The sequence below is a fragment of the Anomalospiza imberbis genome, chromosome 8 (assembly GCF_031753505.1).
Source record: "Anomalospiza imberbis isolate Cuckoo-Finch-1a 21T00152 chromosome 8, ASM3175350v1, whole genome shotgun sequence".
In the NCBI taxonomy this organism is placed as follows: Eukaryota; Metazoa; Chordata; class Aves; order Passeriformes; family Viduidae; genus Anomalospiza; species Anomalospiza imberbis.
The window spans coordinates 27768009-27794495 of NC_089688.1; the positions used below are offsets into that span (position 1 = coordinate 27768009).

The window sequence follows — 26487 nt, forward strand, 5'->3', positions numbered from 1 at the left end:
GGGTTTATATGGCATCATATACTGCTTGAAATACAGCAACTGTAATAAAGATATGCATTTCCCCAAGCATTCCAGAAATAGGGCAGACAGAGCTCCATGGTGCCCTCTAAGATGGGCTGATGCCACTCCAGATTGGCACAGACAAAATACATTGATATATAGGTGAAAGGTAAGCATTTTTTAAGTTATCTAGATGTATTTAACTAAAAAACACAGTTAATAAACAATTTCTTAGATTCTAGACATTGATTTTTCAGCATACAAATAACTCAAGTGACCTTTTAAAAAAAACCTTTAGTAACATAGGAAAACAACTATTTCTATTTTCTGCTATATTCCATAAATTCAGGAAGCGGAAGAACAGAGCAACCACACAACTATTCCACCCACATTTGGAACATAAAAAATATAACTGAAACTCAGGAACTGGGCTGGAGACACTTTTCAAAGTCTGAATCTGCAGTATACATGCTATATATGGACTTTCAAAAAAGATAACTTGTGTTTAATAGAAGTGAAAAACTATGTGGTATTGATTCTGCTGCTGTGTTTTAGTTGCCCAGTTAATCTGATTTATTCCAGCACCTTCCTCTATGTTTGCCACCATCTCTGCCACGTTCACCTGGAGCCTGAATCCCTTGCTAAGCTGGGACTGACTGTGGCAGACAGTGGCTGCACACAGACCTGGGCATTTCTCCTTATTCTCACCTTTCATCCTACGTTTTGTGGTTACTCAATTCAGCCAACTCTGCATTGTTGATCATTAAACAGAAACTCTATGAAGGAGCCAGGGTTGCCTCCTGCTCTTGTGGCACCCATCTTCAAAGGCAATGAATTCACAAAGCATAGTTTTACAATTATTTAACGCTTCATTAAACCTCTGTTTTGTAAAAAAGCACAGTGAATCTTTGTTGTGGTCACAGAGGGCTCAGTGGCATGAGCTGGAGTTGCCAAGAGCCCCTCAGGTCCTCTCTCTGTGGAATGGGCAGCACTATCCCCACTCCCAAGGCATCTCCATGACACAAAGCCTCAGAACACCTTTGCAGAACCTTTCTGGTGGGTTTTTTGAAAGCAGGTACTTTCAGCAGTCAGTTGAGTACAAAGGACCTTAATTTTCTTAACTATCCCTAATGAAAACAGTCACTGCTATCAAGAATTAAAAAAAAAAAAACAACAGATCCTTGAAAAAGCACTTAGACCAAAAACTACAAAAAGATAGAATTTTCCTAAGTATCACCACTTTTCTTTACCCTTCCCACCTTCAAATCCCTCAGGTACTGAGCAAAGAGAATACTTGTAATGGGTTGATGGCAGGAAGCACAACCTCCCATCAGTGTTTCAAGGCACAGTTGCACAAATGGAGTAATTTCTAATAGATGAATACCAAGGTTTTACCTTTGCAGGTGAAGCATTTGATGTGGAAGTGCCTGGCTTGAACTCGGAGCACTTCACCTTTACAAGGCTCCCCACATTTGTGGCAGTGGATGACTGGCTTTTCAGAGGGGTGGTGGGGCTCCTGAGGATGGGCCACTGTAAAGCAAGCAAACAATTAATATTTCAACCCATACAAAAAGAGTATTTTCTCCTATACAAAACTCTGTGTTCTCAGACTCTTTACATCATGATACAAATGTATCTGGTCATGATTTATACTCATCTAAAAAGTTACCGCCATTTTATTTAAATATATTCTTTCTGTAAACAAGTCGTTTGAGATGTTCACATCAACTACTACTTCTTTCCACTGAGGCTGCTACAGAAAGATGAGGAAAAACTCCCTCCACAGTGTAAGTGCCACAAAGTGCTTCAGAATGCCTGCCATTTTCTTTCCAAGAACATGAGTCAGTGCAAACCATTGGATGAGCACACAAGGAAAGTACAAACTAATTTAATCCAAGAAAGTATGTAACCCATGCAAAAAGGATGGTAGGAAAGCAATTCCAAATCAAGTTCTGGGAAACCAGATGAACCAGATAGCCTGTATGCAAATGACTACACTAAAAATAAACTACAAACATCTCCTTTTTGCTAGAGCAGACACCTAATGCAAGGAAGGCACTCCTGAAGAGAAAAGAAGTCAATATTACTAGTCTCTACTCCCATCAATTCTAACAGAAACTACTCTCTGCATGCCAATTAGAGATCCTATGAATAGGCAGAAACTACCCACGTATTTGCAATATTGTCAGGGAGACACAATTCCAGGCAGTGGTAATCAGCTACCCAACCACCCAGAGCAGAGCTTGGATAGGAACAGGAAAAGTTTGTGCATTTCATTGTTGTAATAAAAGTTTAATTGCTCCACATTTGGCTTCTGTAAAACATGTTTAACTTTCTCTTCAGATGTGGCAGCTTGGGGCACTAACAGAAGCGCACGGGTGTAAGCTGGAGCAAGATTTAATCTCAATTTATCTGTTTGAAGTGGAAAGTATTACCCAGAATGTTCCCAAACAAACCTATGTTCCTTCAATTCTTCCTCCTACATCCCATTCCAGCAGTAGGAAGCTTTCCTCCTTGTAGTATTGTTCTCAAACTAGTGGTGCTCATCAGAACATTTCGGAGAAAACATACCTCTACCCACGCTTCTGTCTTTATACCACTCCTGTCCTACTTTTCCTGGCCTGCAAAGGACTGAGTGCTGATACATCACTCTCACTTTCACTGGAAAACATCTTCAGAATGTTCTCGAGATCTTTTCCTTTCCTGATCAGTTCCTGGCATCACCCCAGCCAGGACTATGCTGTTTTCCAGGTTACTGCTTATGCAGCAATATAACAGATACGTTGCTCATATTTACTGCACCAGATCCCTCCCCTTCTTCAGTGGATTTCTAGAAGAAAAGCCTCACCACTCCATGAACTCCTTTTATATTACTCTCCTTTATAAATGCCTTGCTGAGGAAATTCTGCTGTCATTTTGCATTACATAAATACAATATTAATATAATAAAAAAGCTGAATATGTGATTAGGAGAGTAATAGAATCAAGAATAGAGAATAAAAAATATTCCAAGGAATTTCTGTTATAAGTCCAGCCACACTAATATGATAACTTTTATGCTCTTCTTCCTATCACCACTCATCTCCAACCCCAAATTTCAAAGAAAATGGTTGAATTCTTCTACTCAAGCTCAAAGTTTTTAATACCTCTATCTCTGGTAGCCTCACTTAAACTATTACCCCTGAGCAGAATTCCCCTGGTGAACAGAATTCAGCTGGTAATGCCAACCAGTATTTCAATTAGCAGCTCCAGTGAAGTAAAAGCTCACTGAATGCCTTACCTTGAGTGAACCTCATCTAATAGTCTGCAATGCAATACTGTTTCTGGAGTGGAAGTTATTATTCTTACAAACAAAACTATTCACTGGAAACCAAGGAAATATACTGGAAAGAATGAAAGAAAGAAGGAAAGAAAGAATGAATAGAAGACAAACATAGAGAAGACTGTTAACTAATTAAATTATTATGGGCAAAATTCCCTCTCAGACCCAGACAGCCTGAGATGGGCCTGATGAAAGCTGAAGTTAACAGTGTGGACTTTTAAAGTTGCTCACAAGAGGAAATGGATAAAGAATTTGGGAAAATGCTCCCTAAGGTTTTTATGGTGCCATGTGAAATCTGTACCTGCAACATCCTGCTTATTCCACCTCACACACGCAGGACACACTGACATTCTGCACACCAGGTTCCAGATCTTCTGGTATTGATCTGAAACACAAGCCTCTGCTCTTTACAGGACAGTAAATAACTGTTTTCAAGGCTGGACCAATGATGCAGCTTCTTTCCAGTTCTGCCTTTAAAGCCATTTAAATGAATACAAATACTGTTAGTTGCTATTTCCAGACTGATCTCTTAAGTGAAGCTAATTATGGTGCTTGTCTTACTGGCCTCCATTTAGCATTGTAGGTCAAAATTGAATAATTGACTTTCACCCTCCTGTAAGGAATTGCTTGTAAGCTTTTTCCTTTGGATGCACGCAATGCACACAAGGCCTTTCAGTGGCAGAGGTGACCTTTCACAGTTACCAGTCAGGACAGAACAGGGAATTAAAGAAGAAAAAGAAAGAGAAATACCTTTACAAGAGCTTATTGAAATGTTTCTAACTGAAGTCCAGTCAGCTCACTGGACATGTCAGTTTTAAGCTGCTCTGGATCTGAAAAGGTCCGAGTCAGGAGCTGGGTTCATCTCCTTGCACGGATTTCACACCTTGGGAGAGTCCATATTTCAGGCTCTGCCTGCACCAACCCTCCCCACCACAACTACAAGATATTTTCTCAGGCATCACAGACTGCACATGATGTAATAAGGCAACCCTAAATCACGTCTAAGACAATTACAACAGACTCCAGACAGTATAATCAGTGACAGGATATTAATTTGGAATCTAGATAACTCAGATTCCAACCCCTGCTCCACAACAGGTGTCTGGGCTCTTTGGGTGATATCCCCTAACCCAAACGGAAGAAAGCCATCCAGTTAAGCTCAGCTAAGTCACTGAGCCTGGGACCTACCAGCTTAAAATTAAGTTATCTGAATGTTTTATTTTCTCTGTGTCTTCAGTGTCTGGGACTGTAAACCAAGCGCAAGAGCACTGTTAACCTCAGCCTACTGTGAGAATAAATCCCAAGGCAAGGTTCCCAGGGACTGGGATGGGAAGAGCCACATAAGCACCTAAGACAGCCAGTCACGTTCTTGCCTCTGTACCAGGGCTCACAATTGCCTTCACACCACGAGGTGCCCACCCACAGCACGGGGATGGAACACAAACACAGGTTCAGTATTTGCCAGCTCCAGTTTAAGGATGTGAACTGACACCTGTCTCCACACAAAGCCTGCCACATCCCAGTTCAGCCCAAGCAGCATGACTAGGTGCGCGGGTGCTTTTGTGTGAGACTGTTGGGAACTGGCTAAAGTCTTTTTTTTCTAATTAATGAATAAATTCTCTGGTCAGAGATACACAAAGAACTTTGCAAGACAAGCTAGGTTGAGACTTCCACTCAAGACCAGCTTAACTGAATAATCAATGAATAATCAATGAATAATTAATGCTTTCTTAAACTCATTTAGGCTTCAAATAAGACAAATCAATGTCCCATTAAATATCCAATTTACCCAGAGTAACACATACACTGACTGGGACAACTGGGAAGTCTGGATTACATAATTTAAGTCAGGGCAAAATAAAAACAACAGAAAAAAATCAATAGCACCTGCAGCTGTGAGGAAGACAGTCTTTGTCACCGGAGTGTTGCTTTGTGCTAGCATCACTCTGCAGATATATCACCATTATTTTTGTCATTCCTTATGTTTCCTTGTGAATCAAGCAATGTTGATTTCATTATGTTTTGCAACTGCACTATATGGATGTAAATTCAAAGCAACTCCAACAGCTTGAGAGTACTTGTTACTGCATTTATCTAAACATCTCAAAATAACCCCAGACCTGCAAAGAAATAATTAAAAACAAAAGGAGACAGAAAACACCACAACCCAATGTTCATATGAGAAACCAAAGGCATTTCTGAGCAAAATTAAAGACTTAATTTGCTGTGCAAAGTTGAAAACTGTTCTGTTGGGGTGTTTTCTTTACAGCAGATCATTGTCTGAGGGTTTAAAAACAATTCTTTTTCATTGCATCAGCTAGAAATTAGACCTCACTATTCGTAACAAACCTTTCTGAAATGGAAATTACAGTAACTACTTGAAGAGTATGCAGTTGAATAAAGAAATAAAGCAAACACTGAAAATAAATCCTGCAGCCTTGTTTATTGATGATTCTCTCCCTGAACACAGAACTGTTAGGAAATCAAAGGCACAAGCTAAGGGATTCTTAGCTGCAGAGTCTTGCTGGCAAGACTCCATGGATCTGCTGCAAGCCAGGAAGTACCTGGGCTTTTAACTGGAAGTCGGAAAAGCTTCTGGGAAAAACCTTGCTACGGGAATGCTGCCAGGTGGGGTCACAATAAAATATTTTCAGCTCAGTTCTACTCTGAACTGCAATTAAAAAAAAAGAAGCTTCCTCAAAATTTAAAGATTATATCAGCTACTACTCTTTTAAAAGAGAATTTTTATCATTTTTCCATTTGCATGGATACCTCCACAAACAAACCTGAAGCTATGCTCAGTCAAGTCTACCCATGTTGTAGAATGTGCAACTTGAAGCTTTATGCCAGGATACAGGATCTCTGTGACTTGCAGCTCCACAACCGCTGGGCTCTGTTGCACAGCACTGAGAAGAGGCTGTGCTCACTGCTGCTCAGGCAGGGGGATTCTCAGAATGTCACAGGTTTTTCATTTATGCCTTAGGAGTTGCCTGACACAGCCAGCATGCTCTCTGAAATGCTGATTTTCAGCTACTGTGTTTTCTTGGCTGAAGACTGAACTATTAAGGAGAAAAAAATAAAGCACAGATGCCATGGTGTGAAACTACTCCAAGTTCTTTGCTAGCCTATTTCAACATTTCCTCACTCCTTTCTGCTTTTAGCAATAAAAGTAAAGGACTGCGCTTGAGATTGCCATGGCAGTAAATACAACCAAAGCTTTCTACAGACAACTCTCTCTCTGCCCTCCATCTCTGTATTACCTGACATGGCCTGTTGTCACAGCACATGTCACAGTTGAGATGGCCACGATACACACAGTATCACCATAAAATGTCAGAAAGCTTCAACCCATATAGAGTAACACCACATCACCTCAGAAGGCTGCAAGCATCTGCCCTTCTTGTTGTTCAGCCCAACCTTTTCTACCCTCATGTTCATGCCGTGCCCCTGTGTGCCCTCTGTCCCTCTGGTGGTTGCTCAGTGCCCCTGGGCACTCCATGGCTCATTGCTGTCAGCGCTGCTCACCTGCTTCTCACAGCTGTGCCCACTGGGGATGGGGCTTGCAGCCCCACTGCCAGTCACCACAAACTGTGTGCCTACAGGCTCTGATTTCTTAAACTAATTTACAGGATTTGCAGTTCAAAACTTGAAGGTTTAAAAGCAAAATTCCCTCGTTGTTTGATGCTGCCAAGCAGCTCCACTCTTAATGCAGCTGGGCAGCCCCTTGCTTGGGATAGGACAGAGGGAGGCAGGTGGGCACTGTGCACAGGATGACAAGCTGGGAAAAAATATTTTCTGAGCTGAAAGATGCTGGAGACACCAGAGAATCAATTCAAGATTGGAATCTGCCTTATCACTTCTCCTCCATGCCCTATTGTAAAGAGAGGAGAAGTAATTTTCTCCCATCTTTTGTGTTTCTTTCAGAGATAACTGCATGTAACCCCTGGTTTGTAAAGCCTGGCTGTCTATAGCCCATGCAGTCTCCAAGGAATTCCTCTTTTGTAAAAGCCCTGCACAGTGGAGACTCGAGGAGGTACTGAAATACCTTTTTAAAAGAGGGGGTGAAAAAATGCAGTGTCATTTTGCTTATCTGCAGACTCAGTTCTTGAATCTCAAATCTGTAAGAATCCTATCAGGTAAGGTGACCAAGCAGTGACTGAGAGGGAAATCAAACCTCCCAGCTGCCAGGGACTGATAAAGATGTTACTGCAGCCATTAGCCACAGGTATCTGACAGGGATCTTCAGGAATTCCAGGAAATCCTGGAAGGAGGCACTCCCATGAAGAGATACTGGTGAGCTGCTTGCCTACACACGTATGAGAAGGCCTAAGGGAAAATCCTAGACTGTAGCTAGCTGATACTACTGCCATTCAAATCAGATCTGAAGAAACATTATAAAGTTCTTTCTTCCTGCAAATTTATCTGTATCACCCCTACAGTGCCAATTTGTCTTAAAACTATTTGTGCTGTCTATAGATATCCAGAGTACCTATTTTTAAAACAAGGCAGAAGAAAAAAAATCAAACTTGGTAGCTTTTTGCCACAGTTTTGAAATGTTTTCTCACATTTTCCATAAAAGTATTATCATTTTCCCCTTACAATTCATCTGCTGCTGAAAACAGCAGATGCAGAAGGGACCACGGCAGTGCGGCAGCTCCTTTGGCAGAAGTGAGTGCCCTGATCGTGGTGAGGTGTGGCACTCACACCCACATGAGACCACATGAGACCAGTGCACCCAGTGACAGCACATGGGGCTCCAAACACCCCATTTTATCTCACTTTTTTTTTTTTGGGGTGTTGGTGGGATGGAAGTTACAGCTCAGCTCAGGGAGGAGGATTAGGAGAGAAGTCATGTAAAGAGGGACAGCACAGCCCAGGCCTGCTCTGGTTTAGATCCAGAAAGAATCACTGCCAATCCCCCAGTTCTCTGCCTCTGGTCTGACTCTCTTCTTGTTCAACAGAGAAGACCTAAGAAAAACTGATACTTTTCTTCTGTGTCCAATTCAATTCTGATCACAACCAATGCTTCTCAGCCCCAGTTCTTCAGCTTCAATAAACAAAGTACACCAGAGCTATCTATCCTCAAACCAGCATCTCATGGCCAGATGTGGAGCTGACTACAAGACAGCAATGAACAGACTGGTATCCATTCCCTCCACCCCATCCTCCACATCTCTTGGCAGCTTCTGCAGCAACTAAAAGATTTCCACAAAATGCTAAGCAGCAGACATGGCACATATCCAGTCTAGAAACCAGGTCCATTGCTTCCTTGAAAAATTGATTTTTTTATAGGAAAAATTACCTATAAAGACATTTACAAGTTTAATTAGATAAACCAGAATGATAAGTTAGGGTAGCTCCTAAAAAAAGAAATTGAGAACATTTTGTAAGCAAAGGTATCAAACTTACTGCATGAAAATAGGATGTAAAGAATTCAATACCAGAAGGCAAATTTTAAAAACAGGAGATGAAACATACATTATTTTTGAGTAAGGAAACCAGTATTTAAATATTTTCCTATTTTTAGATATGCATAGCCCATGAATAGAGCTAATACAGCTAAAAGAATGAAATATAAAGATTTAGAGATATAAATGCCAGGCAATAACCCAAAATATTGACAACTGTAACTTGCAATCAATGAGAGACAACTCCTATGTTATTTACAAATAAAAATAAAACACTTTGTGCCACACACTCAAATGTGTAAAAAGGCGAGGAAATAATGACATTTAAAAATACAGCAAAGAAAAAAATCACATTTATTTCAAAGTTTCAGAACACAAGCACAAACATGCTTCTTTTCTCTCTATTTTCCCTGCCGTTTCCTATCCTCCTCTCATGCCTCTTCTTCTATCTCAAGCTTTGATACTGCAATTAATTCCCCACAGAACAGCATACAAGATCAGGGCCTAAGGCCTCAGCCCTATAAAGACTAATGCATATGAATGGTTCAGTATTAAGTGAAATATTTAACACCAGCACCTGCTTGATCCTATCTGAAAAAAGATCACCTTTTCCAACACAGACAAAATAAAACAGTGTAACTGTGATGGTTCTGTGACTGAGAGAACTGTGTTTGGTGGATCCAGTTTTCCAAGCCTTTCATAGTGATTGAGAGATGAAGAAAATTAGATTGTGTTTATGTCAGGGGTTACATCCTTATGTGGACACTCTGGGGATTTCACCACAGGTTCTGACAGTCTACAGCTTCAGTGTACAATTTGCACAGTTTCTCAGTGACAAAGCATGATTGGGGCATGAACGTGGCCCTTGTGGCTGAACGGGAACCTCAGGACATCCCACTCCTGCTTCGGAGCCACCAGGAGCCTGAGAGCTTTCTCAGTCTGTCAGCCAGGAACACACTTCAGTGCTAACTCAGCTCTGCAGTCCAGTGAAACTGCAGCAGCTCCACTCGGGCTCTTCTCAACACAAAAGCATCAGAGTCTATTTAGAAGAGTTTGTCATTCTCTGAAACAGCAGCAAGGAGAACTTCTGCCATGTTTGTCCACATATGTTTACCTTTGATGGCTTGGCAGGTGAATAAAAGCACATTCTAGAAAAGCACACATCTAGAGCATCATCTATACTTAGCAGGAACAAAGGGACTTGACAAAATTATTACATTTATATTTGCTTAAGAAAAATTATAATCCTTTCAAAGAAGAGTCAAGAACAGCTTCTTAACTGAATATGGTCAGGTGTTGTTTTACGCTCAAACAGAAAAAGCAATAGGGAGTTTTAGAACTATTTTCAGTAATGAAAAGGCACTAATCTTGCAATGAAGTATGCAGCAAACTAAGACATACTGAGAAACAGATGATGATCAAACAAATGTTGACTAAGCCAAGCCAGTCTTTGAATTAAAACCTGCATTCCTGTGTTACTCAATGTGATTGTTAACAGATGGATTGCTGATTAGTGGTTAGCAAGCCAAAGGGGAGAGGCACAAAGTGAATTTATTCTGCCATATTTCTACATTAGTGCAGAGTAATTTTTCACAAGACAGATCACCATAAAAATTGGGTGATAAAGAGACAATGAATCCAGACTCTCTTATGTGATGTTCTGGGAATGCCCTTCTTGATCTTCATCACATCCACAAAGGTTCTCTGCACTTGGTTCCACAGCCAACTTACTGAGGGACAGTATTTCAAGATAATCAACTCACCCTTTGGGACTCCTTGTTGAAGGGCTGGAAGATCATGCTAAACATTTCCTTCTCACACCCAACATCTGCAAGTCTCTAACATGTAGTAAGTGTTTATAAGCCTTGTAAGTGGCAAAAAAAAAAAGAGTTATGCCTTCAAGACGTCTGACATACACAAGAGGATCATTCACTATTTCAAAAGAGTGATTTTCTTCTAACATAGGACAGAGGTAATTAGAAATTTGAGAGCTCCTCAGCATACTCTGAGCAGCCATCTCATACACATCACTTGATGTCTCTATCTTAAAAAAAAATCACAGAAGAATCTGAGGTGGAAAGGACCCACAAGGATCATCAAGACCAGTATCAAAACCTTACTCACAACAAGGAATACACAGAAGTGTCAAATTATTCAGTGCAAATCCTGAAGGATCCTCAAGGCTACATGAAAGCAAGTTGCTGAAGTTAGCAGAAAAAACAATTGCTTTTTCCAGACAGCATGGAAATTCTGGCTTACTGATGAGTGGTGGTTTCCTATAATAGCACTCAAATGTCTATCAGGCCTCTCAGCTACCCAAACAGCATCGCACATGGGGATTCTGGCAACAAACTCATCACAGCTCCCCTATGCATCCTTTTTAGAGGCTGAGTATTCCATGAGTATTCCATGCAGTAAAATGAATTAAATTTCCTTCTGAAGTAAGTCAATATAAAAATGCTAATTTTAATAATCAATTCTCCCACTGTTTACCCTGAGATTATCTGAGGAGGAACACTGACCTACATAAGTCCATGGTCTCCCAGATGCTTTCAAAACAGAATCTGTGGTAAAATCTCCTCTCAGTTACCACCAGGAATCTTCCCAAGGGTTTTTTCACAAGACCCTTGCAGAGACCTATCTCCAGCCATCCCTTTTAAACCACAGAAGCTCTGTGCCCCGTGCTAAGAAATGCTCCTTCAACCAAGGACCTTGCAAATGCCCATCATTCAGTACCACCCTCACTTCTGGAATCTCTAAGGACTGAGCTACACAGCCTCAGACTAAAACTAGACAGCCACAGAAATGTGCAGCATAAATCTTCATGGCGCTCCTGACACCCAGGATAGTCTGCCATGTACAGAGCTGATAAACCAGACATTTCAGAAGCCCTGCCCTGGGTGCCCATCTTGGCACCCAGACCTTAAAAACATTGCAGCACAGAAGTCAGTTTCCTGAGGTATATTATTCCAACAACAAATAATTGTGCTCCTAAAGACCATCAAGTGTTAACATTAGATGGTAAATGGACTATCAGAGGGAAAGCACTGACCAACACAGTACCCCTGAACACAGTCTGTTCCTCTGGCTAGCACCTCCACTGCTGGATAGCAAGTAGACACCCTCCAATCCATCAAACCATTTTTTGAGGTGCCTTTGGAGAAAAGAAAATACAAATGAAACTGATTCTTTGAACATACAAGTAATTCATTGACTCTTGTTTGATCCAGCAGTAATAAAAAATAACACTCAATGTTCTGCAAGGCTTCATTTTTATTTTGATCACTTCTTTAATTTGATATAATTTTAAGATACTGCTTCTGAACCAGATCCTGAACTAAAACAGACTTCCACAATACTGCCATGTAGATTATACTGATGTGTGATGCTGAAGTGGTACTAACAGCAGTGGGAATTAGGGAGTTACCCACCCTTTTGAGAGTGTTTATAGACCCTTGCCTATCATTCTCTTATACAGCCTAAGTGCAAGAACATTTCACTTCTGAAGAGCTGGTATTAATTATAGCTCATGTACACAATTGATTGACACAAGGCTTCTATCATTTCTGGGATTATATCACTTTATGAACAGTGCATATAAAATCCAGATTTATTTCTCTAAAATCCAGAATTATTATCTCTTACAACACAAAATGACCACCATTAATAAAATACATGATTTTTTTTCAAAAACATCACACAGCCTCTAAAAATTTGGTCCAACTTTGGGGCAATACTGAAGCACTTCCTTAGCTTTAATTCCCAGTGATTCAATTAGACTCAACAAGACACTCTGCTGAACAGAACAGGCTTAAGACAATGCCTAAGTGTTCTCCTTAGACAGATCCCTAGTGAGCCTGAAAGTTATCCAGGCTCAGCGAAGGCATGGATTAATTATTCTTTAGGGGATACTGACTGTCCTCTAGGTGGAAAACCAACTTTGTTATAAATAATCCTTTTTAAATTAGTTATGGATTGCCTGCAGAACAAAAAAAAAAAAAAAAAAAAAAAAATTCCTTTCTTGTTCCCTGGCTTCTCTACCCAAAGGGCACAAGACATTTTGATTAGTGGAACTCGGTCTTTTCCCCTGGTATCCATTAATTTTTCTACAAAAATAATTGACTCTCCTACAGTAGCAGGCCAAATTGTCATCCTAACTTGTAAATTCTTTCCTACCAAGATTCCTACCTCCCCTTTGGAAAAATATTTTTCTGCCCTAACTTAATGTATTTTTAAACAATTTTACTATGCCAAGACTCTATCTATAGAAGTGTTGCCTTTTGAATTCTCATCCAAGGAAAGCAACCATATAATTTTTTATTCCACTCAATTGTATTCACCATAACCAGCAGGGCTTTGGGAGTGATGGTGCTGCAGTGGTGACTTGTGTAGGAGGTGGCCACGGATGGGATTGTGCTGGTCACTGTTGGTCCAACCAGTTCAGCAAATGGCAAACCTGACCCATTGCACATGGAAACAGAACCAGGGGAGAACAGAGAACCTCTGCAAGAACACAGACACAGCAACAGGCAGCAAACATTGAAAGGACAAACAGCGGGAGACATGAAAGAGAGAGAGACTGGAGCATCTCACTGTGCATTGGCACAGACTGCTCAGAGAAGATGTGGAGTCTCCCTCACTGGAGATATTCCAGAACCATCCGGGCACAATCCTGTGCCCTGTGCTCAAGGATGACCCTGCTTGAGCAGGGAGGTTGGACCAGAGGAGCCACTGTGGTCCCTCCTGACCCACTCTGGGATTCTGTGAGATACAGGAGACAATTCCAGGACAGAGAAGACATCAAAGCACAGGGAAGAGAGAAACAAAAATGATGCCATGGCAGGAGAAATGCTGAGGCAAAGTAGCTCCCCCAAGCAGGGGCAAAGAGTCTTGGCAGGAGGTACAACTCCAAAAGGACCTCTTTTGGAAGCAGTTCCTCTGCTCCTCTGCTGGCAGAGGAACTCACGTGGAAATAACTGAGGAAGGAAAAAGGAGCACACAATGAAAGGAGTAGCAATGGCCTGGTACCAGTGTCCTGCCCCACCCAAGCCTCACCAGAGGTGCTGATGATAATGAGTGACATGGACTGGAAACCAGCAGTGTCCAGAGAGAACACGAGGTATGCTTTTCTGAGCATATGTTTGCTTGCTTTTATCTTCAAAACCAGAATCAGCAAGTGGAACTGTGTTAATTGTGAGAAAATGAAATTGATTGAACCTCCCCTTTTCCAAACTGAGGTTTTCTGGCTCACACCACTCACTGTTTCAGATGGAGGAAGAGCTGCCTCTACCACCACCTGAACTTATGAACTCTGTGGTCTCAAATTTAATGACTAGACCCCCTAAACCCTCTCCTCCAGTGAGATCAATAGCAAAAATTCTCCCATTTCTCGGTATAAAATATCTGCCATTGTATCTTCAGAGGGCTGGCTCCTACACACAGCTGGGATGCAGGGAATGTATGGAATTCCACTACTGGGAAACATGGGAAGTGGTCAGGCATGGCAGGACTGCACACTGCGCTTGCCCAACTCTTTGGATATAAATATTTGTACCCTCATGTGAAGTAAGTGCTATTAAAAAGAAAAAATTAAAATCTCCAGTAAACATGCAGTGCCTGAGCTGGCATCTCCTTGGTTATTTTTGTTTCTCTCAGTATCAATGCTCCACACCAGAACTGCAATTTGAAACCTAATATTATAAATAAATTTAGAAAGAGAAAGCACAGAAAAGCAATGCCATAAATGTGCCAATAGAAACATAATTCCTTTACAATTGCATCGTCTTTTAATAGTAATAAGATGTTTATAAGATAATCACATAGCACTGGATATTCTTTTTTTTTTTTGTACAATTAGAAGTAGTGAAATCCCAACGCTAAGACTGCCTTGTCACAGCTGTGAAGCAAAGTAAAGAAACTCTCTGCTCCAAAGACCTCAAATTCAAATAATCAAGGCAGACAAGAGGAATGTTCTTATCCTCATTTTACAGATTAACACAAGGGGAGATCAAATTACCTCCCCAAGGTCACCTTAAGAGCCTCTAACACAAAACTGTTCTATTGTTTAGTTCTTTAACTACAAGTGTATTTTTTCAACGTCTACTATTATGCATATTTATAAAATGCCTCCTCTGTGGTTTGTGCAAGGCAGCACATGCCCTTAATAAAAAAAAAAAAAAAAAAAAAAAAAAAAAAAAAAGCCCAGCCCCAAAAGCAAACTGCCAAGCAGAACCAAATTGGAAACTAAGTAAACTGAAGCAAAAAGAAAATTAACTCCCCAATCTTCCCCCTGCCAATGTGCAATTGCATAATCTTGTCATGCGCTCCAAAAGCAACAAACTTGGAGAGTTTCCCAGGTCACTTGGGGTTAAAAGGTTCCAAAGCCATGAGTTCAAATCAAGACTATATTTCATCAGCAACCATGACACTGAGACAGTGTTAGGGCCCAAATCCCATTACTCAACATTCTCCTGATTAACACAGCGAATAAATGTCTGCAAATACACAGAGCGCTGGAGAGACAAAGTTCCCAAGAGAGAACACATTTAAATTAGCAGACAGGTAACACTCGCATACTTTTCAAAGAATGTCCCATCTAAAGCAGTTACATTACAACTGCAGAGAAAGACTAAAAGCTCCTGAGGGGGCTCACAGCTCTTGGGATTGGCAAATGGAAGAGAAGAAGGTTGGAGCAAGCATAAAACCAGTCTTCTTGGTCAAAACATGAAGGGGTATTGCTGTCATGCTCTATCAAAAGTATGAAGAAAAAACAACAGAGAACAAAATCCCTCTTCAAGACCGAACCACGGGCTCAACAATGTAGGAAATATAGTACCACTCTGGTGACCTGCACCTTCTGTGGGGCTTCCTGGGAAAGCCAGCACCGGTGAGCTCCTACAGAGAAGTTGTGAGAACATGGAAACACGATCAAGCTCACTGCAACTCGGAGGCTAGGAGGTGCCAACACCTTCCCTTCAGCAGAATCAGTATATGAAGAACAGAAATCATGAAGCTTCTGTGCTCTGCTTCTTTAATCCAAAAAATCTTCAACCCCTCATATTCTCTCCTTTTTATCCTTCCAAGGATGCAGAAGCATGGCATGAACAGCAACTAATCCACTTTCATAGGTTTGCCCATGGATGATCCTGCCCAAGATTTCATCAGGTACAAAGCTGATTACCAATATGCTTTCACAGACTAGCACTTGAATGCCAGGGCTGCCTTCTCGTCAACTGCTCAAGAAATCAAGAATCAGTGCTAAATCTCAGTTTATATGAACTAATGGGGTAAAAATGAAGCTACAACACTTGTATCACACAGAAACCTGGCTAGCAGACTCCCAACCCACACACTGACCTCAACACAGAAGCAGCAAGAATGCAGATTATTCCATATGGGCTTTAAATTGCCAGAGAGAATTAGTAACGAGACAAACATATGCACATGTGAACTTTCTTTCTGTTAAAGGATAAGAAGAGAGAAAGCTGCCCTTGGATGCAGCACAGTGATAATAATTTAGCTGAGTAACTAGATAATAAGAGCTCATAATTGGAAATAGATAAGTACACAGAGAGATGAGAATGTGGTATCAGTCAGACATCACTTAGGAAGCGTCGTTTGCTGTCAGCAGAAAACACCCTGGCCTCAGGATTTTTTTTTGTGTATGAACTAACCAGGCAGACACTGAAATCATTCTACAATATGAGCATAATGAAGCATGCTAATTTCCTAAAAACTGTTACCAACCATTTTTCAATTCAGTGAATTGGAGTTGCATTCTTCTAGCTGAAACCAGCCCCTCCAGTGCCTACTTAACATGTCTGTGAAATGACACTGGACTGAACTGCATTTTCAGCCTGCTCAAACCACAGCTCCAACAGTGGCTGGAAGGGAGGGCACCAGCTGTATTGTACTGACTGCATTTTGCAAGAGTATCACTGTAGAGAGTGACATTTAGAGCAATAAATCCTGACCTTCTGACTAAAGCAAAGGAGAAAAAAAAATACAACCAAAACAAAAATTGAAAGAAACAAACAAAGCAACCAAAAAAAAAAAAACCACCAACAAACAGAAAAAGGAGAATTGAAGCAGAAAGAAAAGAGTTTAAAAAATTGTTGGGGAAATTATTTGAAAGAAATAACATATAAAATCAAAATATTTAACAGATTCCACCCTTTCTCTTTCTGCAGCCATAAGATATGAAATATCAGTAATTGCACTCCAAAATTAAAGAGAACATTTAGTTATTGTAGTCCATTATCTCTGTGAACAGGAAAAAAATATTTATATCCAACATAAACAACCATTTTTAATAATGCATTAAACTTGGTGGGGAGGGGTAAAGGAAGCAATTTAAACACAAATCTGTTTCAGATTTTCAACCATTCATTGTCAACTTCTTCTGCTCTTCTATGAAGTTTTTTTTCTTCCCATTTTTTACAAAAATGACAGGCTTGTTTTGCTTTCTTTGCAGGTAAATGACAACTTTCACGGTGCAAGATGCTAAAACTGAATTTATAGAGTATTCTTCAGGTACAACTCCACATAACACAGGGAATCCAACCAAAGGAACATCACCTGGGGGAGGGGACAGAAACATATAAAAGGACCAAACCTAATTGCTACACATATTTTATGTACACTTCAAGAAAATCAGCAGCCCTGTCTTAAAATGCATCTTGCAAAACAAGCAACAGTTATGATAAATTGAAGGACAATACACTTATTTTTCTGAAAAGATGACTGACATAGTTCATTCAAATGATTCTGAAGCCTGCACTTTCCAGGATTTGGGGTGAAATTCCTATTTAAACCATCCCTGGTATGGCTCACTGATAGGGGTAGCAGATCATCAGTTCATGACTGACATTATAAAAGTAATCCTGTAAATCTGAAATAAGGGATCCCAAAGATACTAGGTAGCCTATAAAATTTATGCTGGGTCACTGCCTTTCATCAGCAAAAATTATCAATAGACTGGATAATGGTTATTACTACAGTCCTCCTGATATGTATGACACACTGTGGCAGGCATTTGTCATATATGAGGCATTTGCCCTGCTCTCCTCAATCTACACATCTGTGAAGCTAATTGCACTCACTTTTTATTTACAACATTTCAAAGAGTCTTAGCATGGGTGTTCAAAGCTGCAGAACTGCTCACTCTTACTCAACTTTACTCCTTCTTATTTCTATTTCTGCCCTAGTTTGAATTTCTCCCACGTTATTTTTTACAGAGTCCTCGGAAGTAAAGAACACGGACTCTCCTCTTCACAGAAGAGACTGAGTGTGAATCTGTGATAGTGTAATGCCCCCAAACCACATCCAGTACACTCAAATACAGCTCAGAATCTATCTCGCATCTTCGTAATACAATAAATGACACAGACCAGTATTACTGCAAGGAAACACACCACAACCATTTCTAATTTGTTTAAACTAGCAAATTCTTCTGTAGGAGGCCTAAAATGTTACTTATAGGTAACTGAAACAGATATCTAATTGACTGCTGCAAAATTCAAGCATTTTGCAAAACCCCATATAATCCATTTATCCATTAAAATTTAAAATATACCCTCTCAAGTCCAGATTTGAATATATCAATGTTTATCTTCAAAATTTTAAACTAGCTGCTGTAGTGGTCAAAGCTACTTGAACTGTAACAAATACAGGTAAAAAACTGTCAATTCGGGTTAAATCACAGAAAAAAAACCCCAAACAAACATGTACACACAGAAGGGACCCTGCTGTGCAGACACACTAAATTAGGTGTGTTCCAGATTCTACCCTTATTAAAGCAGGTACTATGATAATCAATGCAACCCACTGCAGGGCTTCACACATCATTTTTATAGAAAGGAAAACAACAACTGCCAATCACAGCATGCTCATCTTAAATGCAAGGGTTTAAGCCTCAGGTGACTGGCTGGCACATTAGGTTTCGGCTCCAGTCTATCAATAAAAATAATTACCTTTTTCTTTCACCATGGCAAACAATTTTTCTTCGTAGTGGAAGCAGCAAGAATTAGCTGAAGTAATTTAAACACAATCTCTTTTCCAGCAGTGTTTGGTGGAGGTGGATTTCAAAAAAAATAAATTTTAAAAAAAAGGAAAAGAAAAGAGAATAAAGAAAAGAGGCAGCTTATTCCAGATAATAATCTCCCCTGGTCAGATTTCCTACAAGGTCTGATCAGGTCTGACTGCTCATCTCTGTCTCCTTCCTTCTTGTTTCTCTTCTCTTCTCTTCTCTTCTCTTCTCTTCTCTTCTCTTCTCTTCTCTTCTCTTCTCTTCTCTTCTCTTCTCTTCTCTTCTCTTCTCTTCTCTTCTCTTCTCTTCTCTTCTCTTCTCTTTTCTCTGGCTATTGGCAGCTCATCCGCGCCCGTGGCTCCTGCCCCGTGCGCTGGAAGCCGCAGCCCCCGCTGCCAATGACAGCCAGCGCTGGACTGCAGCGTCCCCCGTCTCCAGCACCTTGCATTCCCCGGCACCTTGCATTCCCCGGCACCTTGCATTCCCCGGCACCTTGCATTCCCCAGCACCTTGCATTCCCCAGCACCTTGCATTCCCCGGCACCTTGCATTCCCCGGCACCTTGCATTCCCCGGCACCTTGCATTCCCCAGCACCTTGCATTCCCCAGCACCTTGCATTCCCCAGCACCTTGCATTCCCCGGCACCTTGCATTCCCCGGCACCTTGCATTCCCCAGCACCTTGCATTCCCCAGCACCTTGCATTCCCCGGCACCTTGCATTCCCCAGCACCTTGCATTCCCCGGCACCTTGCATTCCCCAGCACCTTGCATTCCCCAGCACCTTGCATTCCCCAGCACCTTGCATTCCCCGGCCCTGCACAGCCCGGCTCCGCTGCCATTCGCTCCCGCAGCACCGGCCGGAGGCTGCGAGGGACGTGGCAGGGAGAGCAGGGGAGCTGTTCCGATGCACACACAAAGCTGAAGTGGTATTTATGAGCTCTCTATTACTTTATTTACTCAAACTCAGCCAGGATCAAGAGGGGAAACAAAGATGAGCACAGGCAAGTGCTGAGGCAGGCTGCAGCACAGTGGCTTTTCCATGGTGAGCAGTTTATCCACTCCTGGATTTAGCTTTAAAGCAATTATTAGACCACAAAACTTGCTAATAAATGGTCTCTCAATGCCTACGGAGTGTAGAACAGATTAGAGTAACATACAGCCTGTGCAAGGTGGGAATACCTATCCTCCACTTCAAACAACAATAAAAATAATAAAAATGAGAATTGTCACTGCTCAGTGAGCACCTGGGTTCTGAAGCTATACAAATGTTTGCTGTGGGTCAAAGTGCTGGACTCTGGAATACCAAATAATTGGAAACAATTGCTCTTCCTAAGTTATTCCTTTGCAGATGATAGCCACAAGTACTCATGGAACTGAGAAGACAGAAGAATATAGAAACTATATTACTGAGATGGAAATTTCACTCCCCAAGACATCCCCAACAAGAAAAAGCACCAATGTGGAATCTGGGCCTCAAACAGACCAGACAATTTTTGGTTTTCCAGGCACTGAACTGTACTGAGAAAGGACTGGGCAGTAAACTGATGCTGAAAAACAAACAAACCAACCATTTAGAATATTGTCAAGTCTCATCATCATATACCAAGGTTCTGCTTCCTATTAAAAGATGCAGGTCAGAGTCAGGGGAAACAAAGCTTTTTCTTTTACAAGCAAACTTTTATTCACAGTTATGAAGAAAAGTTTCAAAATATGACACATCAAAATCCTGAATACCCCTTAAAAGCCACTTGTATTTTTAAATACATATATACTGTCAGCATCAAGATTTTGGAGAGCCTCTATCACTACTACTATTACTTAGCTCCTCATTTTAGCTAGCTACCAGTGACTTCCCCAAAATAAACCTATGTCATCTATACCTTTGCCTAGAGAGTAAATTTTATATTTGTTGTTTAAAGGCAGAGAAAATAGCAAATGGAAATGAACTGACTTGTCAAAGACAGAGGTGATCTCTGCAGCAGAGAACTGGGTCAAATATAAGATATTCTGGGCTAAATTTTGGGCAGATTCATGAAGCAAAAGCTTCAACTTGACCACAGCTCAGTGCAAAATGTGCTTTATGTTACATGATAGAAGTGAAATTACATTCATACTGCATCCTACATTTACACTGCTCACACCTCCACAAGGGAATTCCTTCTCCTTGCTACTCTACGTAGGGAGAGAGATATTAATGTAAAGAAACAAGCTGAAGGCATCAGCCAGACAGAGTAGCAGATGGCTGATACCTGCTGGAAAAAAACCACACCACGCACACAGCGTTAAAAATATTTGCAGTAAATAAGTTCTAGATGTTTTGTATAAATGCCACCCAGAACAACGGAAATGAATTAAACAAGCCAGTCAGTCTCACCCAGAAGGTATCTCTTATTCAGTGACATTCTTTAATAAATAAATCTCTGAGAGAGAGATTGAGAGAGAGAGAGAGAGAGACAGAGACAGAGACAGAGATACAGGCACATGCATGGAAAAAAATAGTTATTCTATTCTAACAAATCTAGGCTGGCTTTCTATTGTTAGCAGTCCAACGTGTGAGAGCAGCACAGCACAGGCATTCTGACATTCTTGCTTCTATGACTCAGTGTGTTACTATTAATAGCATTTGAGGCTCAAGTGGGGAGCTGGGCTGAACCCCACCAACACGGAGGAATAAGCCATTACGTCACATTTCTGACACATCAGAGATGTCAGGTTGTAACTCAGGCTGGCCGTGTTCTTTTTCAGGCTGTATTTTGTAAACAGTTAGGGGACAGCCTCCTGAAAGGGGCACATCTGACCTTCATTCATAAATATTTGATTTGATGTGCAGAGCGCAGCCTATGGACACACACCCATGGATGCTGTTAACCCCTTCCTGGGATCCTCAGACACCCTCAAAAGGCTCTTTTTTTTGGTTCCAGCAAGCTGCTGACACAGAAGCTGCTTGTTGGCATGTGGACTTTCTGTTCTCTGAGTACATTCCTCCATTTTTCACATGTGCTAGAGATTAGCACTGCTGTATCTCACATCATTCAGCCACGAGAGCTGCAGTGGTACACTACAGCAGCATGCACATAAAATGTAATTTTAAAGTACAGGCTGCAGTAAAGTATGCTGGAGATTTAGGAGTAAAATGTAATCTATTCAAGAATAAAGACATATGAAGAGAAAATATTAGTATTGTAAATAAAAACTCTCTACACCAGGATGGTTTTTGGTTTTAATCTCATTGTTCAAAGTCAAGGCTAAAATTTTTACCCTGCTTTAAAATTCAGCATCCACTCAGATATCCTAAACTAGAGATGAAGAAGGAATAGATAGCATTCTAGAAACAATCCCTTTACATTTATTGTTATTTAGGAGAACCTGTTTTACAAGAAAGCAAAATAACTCTTTTTCTTTAAATACCTTTGGCACCGTACAAACTAAATAAAGTCTTCCTTGAGCATAGTGTGGGTGGAAGAGTCACAAAGAGTACACTACAGCTAAACTACATGCTCATGTTGCTGTTATTTTCTGGTGAAAAATATCTTGTGCCTTCAGCAAGAGGCGTGAGACCAATACTGAACTTGATTCAGTAACATGCATAGTGTAATCATTCTGATCTGCCAGGATTTGGGGGTTTAGTGCTTTTTTAAGAAATAGAATAATTTCTTTTAATTTCATATTCTTTCAAATCAGACTCCTTGGGAATAAAATATTTGTGAGGCTTTGATTTATTAAGACATCCATATCTCTTAAAGCAAAATCTGATTTTCTGAGATTCTTGAAAGCAGGACTTTCTTAGTACACTATTACTCAGTAGAACAGAACAGTAACAGTCTGCAAAATAGACTAAAGTCGAATCTGTTGCAAAACAAAACAAGAAATAAGTTCACTTGGCTTTGTTCTAAATATTAAGAAGCTTAACACACTCTTATGTAAAAAAGCACCTGAAACCATCAGATTATCTTCAGAAACAGATGAGAAAAGATGGTTACATTATACTTCTTTGCCAGTATATATAATATAATATACTCCAAAAATATACAAGCTCATTAATGGGTAAATCTTCTGGCTGCAGGTATGTACAAACATTTATCTCTGAACATATATTTATGTTATTGATGTAACAACTGGCTTCCAAACAGCTTATGCTATTGCTAATCCTTAGAAAGGAGATCATGCTTTCTTCACACCTTTGTGACCTTCACAGTATGCACACATAGTTGGCACTAAATTGAGATGTGCTACAGTAATATGAGTACAGACAGTGCTTTGTATTTTTTTTAAACTACCATATAAAATCATCACTGTTCACCTGCTATAAACTGAATTTATTGAGATAATTCATGAACACAACCAATACTGTTGCTGATAAAAACATAATAATCTTCACTGACAGTCACCACAGTAAATGCTGAAAATTGCACGAAGGCAGGAATCCCCACCAGGAAAGCACACATGCAAGTGTCATCCATTACTGTGCATGCCTAAGGTTAAGGAGATTTGATATTGAAAATCCACTTCAGAATTGGATTAACTGTGCAGAATAAACCCCACTGCCTGTCTTGGGAGTTTTTGGTGCAGTGAAATCAGCAGGAATGCTGTAAAGACTCTCTGGTCTAAAGAACTTCTCCCTGAGAGGTCCATGCAACACCAGATTGAAGCAGCTTCCTGCCAATCTGTTAATTTGCAGAGTAAAGCAACAAGTTCTTTGTTTTGCAGTGCTGAGAGATGTGACAGCCTCTCCACTAAGCACTAACCTTTAGTGTGTGCCTCAACAATACAACATCCAGCAAAGCATTCCACAAGTCCATGGTGCCTGGGGATGAGGCAACCTACCATGTGGGTATTGGTCACAAACCACCCTTAGATCAAGCTGGAGTATTTAATTGTCACTGTGCCAATGACAAATTCCTCCTCTTCTGATTTCACACTGAACTATAAATAGGACTCTCAAAAGAGGCACCTGAATCTGTCCTGCAAATGTATCTCTCCCAACAAGTATTTGCCAGTCCAGTGTCCTATCAAATGAACCACAGAGGACCTCAAAGGAAGCTAAAAAGATGCTTTATACAGTTTGGCTATGTTGTGTAATATTAATATATTCAAACAAGATTTTACTGCAAATAAATCTTTATCACCTTGCTCCAGCTTCTGGAATTTTTCTGTTTGAGGTTGTGATCTTATCTGCTAGCTAGGGAGGTCACTTGTTTCAGCATGAAAACCTTTACATATTTGAACCTTTCTCTTAAATTATTTGCTGCCATTTCAATGGTAGGATCATCATAAAGTATTAAGCAGACATACAACAAATTGAGAGTAGGCATAATGATTCCAACTTCTGCACCAAGTGGAATTTCTAAAAGGTAACTATAAAAGCTATAAAAGCTGTTTTGTTGCTGATTCATAGGAAAGAGTGACATATTTTAAATCATTCTTCTTCTTAAAGAAGAGCTTGCCAACTTAAAAAACAAACAATATGGTACATCTTCCAAGTACTGATGTATACAGACAAACTAATTTGGTTGGTTTTTTTTTTGCATTTTACAGTTTAATGTTTCTATGTTTTACATTGAAAACTGCACACACAGCTGCACCATCTAATTCACATGGTAACAAACTAGTGATGAGCACCCCCTGGAACCGCATGTTTCTGCATCCCACCATGAAGATTTGCTCTTTAAAGGAAAGTAACCAAAAACATAAAAACATCAAAACATCAAAGCATCAAAAGCAGGATAATGCAAAAACTGTAATCACAATCATCCATTCTAACATTGTCTTCTTTCCCTTTCAGCTGCCCCGTGTCTGCATGACCTGGGTGAAGATCATTCCTGGTTCCCTTTCCTCCTTTCTCCTCCCTAACTATTTCACCACAGAGATTTACCAAGTATCTCAAGCTAAGAGCCACTTCAGAGGTCCCTGTACACAAAAGTCTACCTAGTGACACCCCAACCTCACAGGCATAAAGGAGGAGAAGAAGCCAACAGCCATTAGTATTCATCTTCTCCTTACCCGTGCATGAGGGACGTATGGGAGTGGATGAAGCAAGGGAAGTCGGAATACCGATCCCCTCTCTTAGTCCTATTCCACCCCACCCATGCTGCAAAGTCAAAGCTGCAGTAAGTGAGAACAGCCATTTCCTATGCCCTTCTCTCTGCTCAGAAATTTCCCCACAATTTCACCTTTTGGAGAAGCAGAGCAAGCCCAAGGAACAGCTTTCAGATGAGAAGAAACAGCAATTTCTACCTCTCTTTTTCCCACCCCAGTGCCACCAGCGTTTTATCCAGTTGGAAAGCCCAGAACCTCTTCAGCTTGGAAGCAGCTTCCATTTCAGATTTACCAGAATCGGTCCTACCTGCAGGAGGCCGTGCTGGCTCTGAGCACCCACAGGAGGAGGGCACCCCGCTCTCCTGCCCCTCGCAGCTCTGCAGGGGAGCCACCCCTGCTGTCCTGCTGCAACCCTGCCCAGGAAGGGGACGGCATTTCTCTCCGGGTTGTTTGATTAAAATACCAAGGTTATGCAACTGCAGATGACGGACACAAGAGAGGAAGTCTCCATCAGATACAGAACAAAAGCAGGGCTCCCTGTAAACAACGCTGGGGGGAAGTAGCCAAAATGTGCCCTTTCCAGCCAGGGCACCCACTGGCATTATGGAGTTACAGAGCAGGGGAAATCTTTGCTGCAATTTCACTGAACAATCTTCACACTGCTGCTATTGCCTATGTACATACCAAAGAGGAAAACACAATATTTTCATTATTTCTTTGAATTTACAGCTGATTTAGCTTATTTTCCTTGCTAGCATCTACTAACAGTAAGAACTGCAATTTTGTTCTTGTTTATTGGATTACAGATAACAAAGAATTTAGGAGAAGGAGCAGTGAACCTACAGTGGAATTCAGTTGCTCTAAATGATGCCACCTTAATGCAGATTAATGCTAAACCACTGATTTGCTACTAAACCAATTAGCTAAGACTGATGTGAACATTGACAACCACTTGCCAGAATTCTGAAACAGGAAGCCAAGGGCTACAAAGCCATTAACTGTTCCAATATTTTAAGTAAAAATATGTCAGTGACTAAATTGCAGTAGAGATATTGAAAATGGCCAAAGGATGAAGAAGTAACCCTAACTCATTAGTTATTTGTTTCACACTTTATTAAAAACCAAGAAAATCAAGCTAACTCTTCATACTTTGAGAACTAAAGATTACTAAGAGCTAACACAGATGGAGTTTCAGCTATATTTCTTGCTCAACACAAAACCACTACTCAGTATTTTTCACAAGGATACTTCTCTGTGCTTCTCAGGACAATGCAGAACACACTTCCATTTGAGAATCCCTTACTCAGCTCAAGATTGTCTAAATCCCTCAATTATCACCACTCTTCTAGATTGAGCAAACCTAATTCCGTTAATCTTTTCTCATAAATCTTTTTTTTCCCTCATGATTTATCAGTATCTTTTAAAAATACAATGTCCAAACCTAGAGACAGTATCCAGCAGAGTGCTCTTCGGTAACAGGAACAGAGAAAAATTATCCAACTGCTCTATGTATATTTCCTGCTAACACATCCCAGAAAATAATGGCAGCAGAATTATACAGTCAATCTGTATTTACCACACATTACACTTATATTAACTTTATGTTATTGTTAATCTATATTATGGTAAGTATAATTATTCTCCATGTGCTTTTCAGGATCAGTGTGTACTAGTTCACTTTTTATCTGTGCAAG

General features: G+C 40.6%; 1 protein-coding gene across 20 annotated transcripts in view; it reads right to left on the reverse strand.

Moving 5' to 3' along the window:
* ABLIM1 (actin binding LIM protein 1) overlaps positions 1 to 26487 on the reverse strand; it is a 189811-nt gene that overhangs the window by 97844 nt on the left and 65480 nt on the right. For 19 of the 20 annotated variants that reach the window (XM_068198155.1, XM_068198147.1, XM_068198154.1 and 16 more), the window contains one exon: positions 1396 to 1530. Coding sequence is in view for 9 of the 20 variants with exons in the window: in XM_068198147.1 (XP_068054248.1) it covers positions 1396 to 1530 (135 nt within the window). In the remaining 11 variants the exon portion in view is untranslated. Of the gene's footprint in view, positions 1 to 1395; positions 1531 to 18701; positions 18948 to 26487 lie in introns of those variants that run through there. The other variant, XM_068198146.1, reaches the window with a different exon arrangement.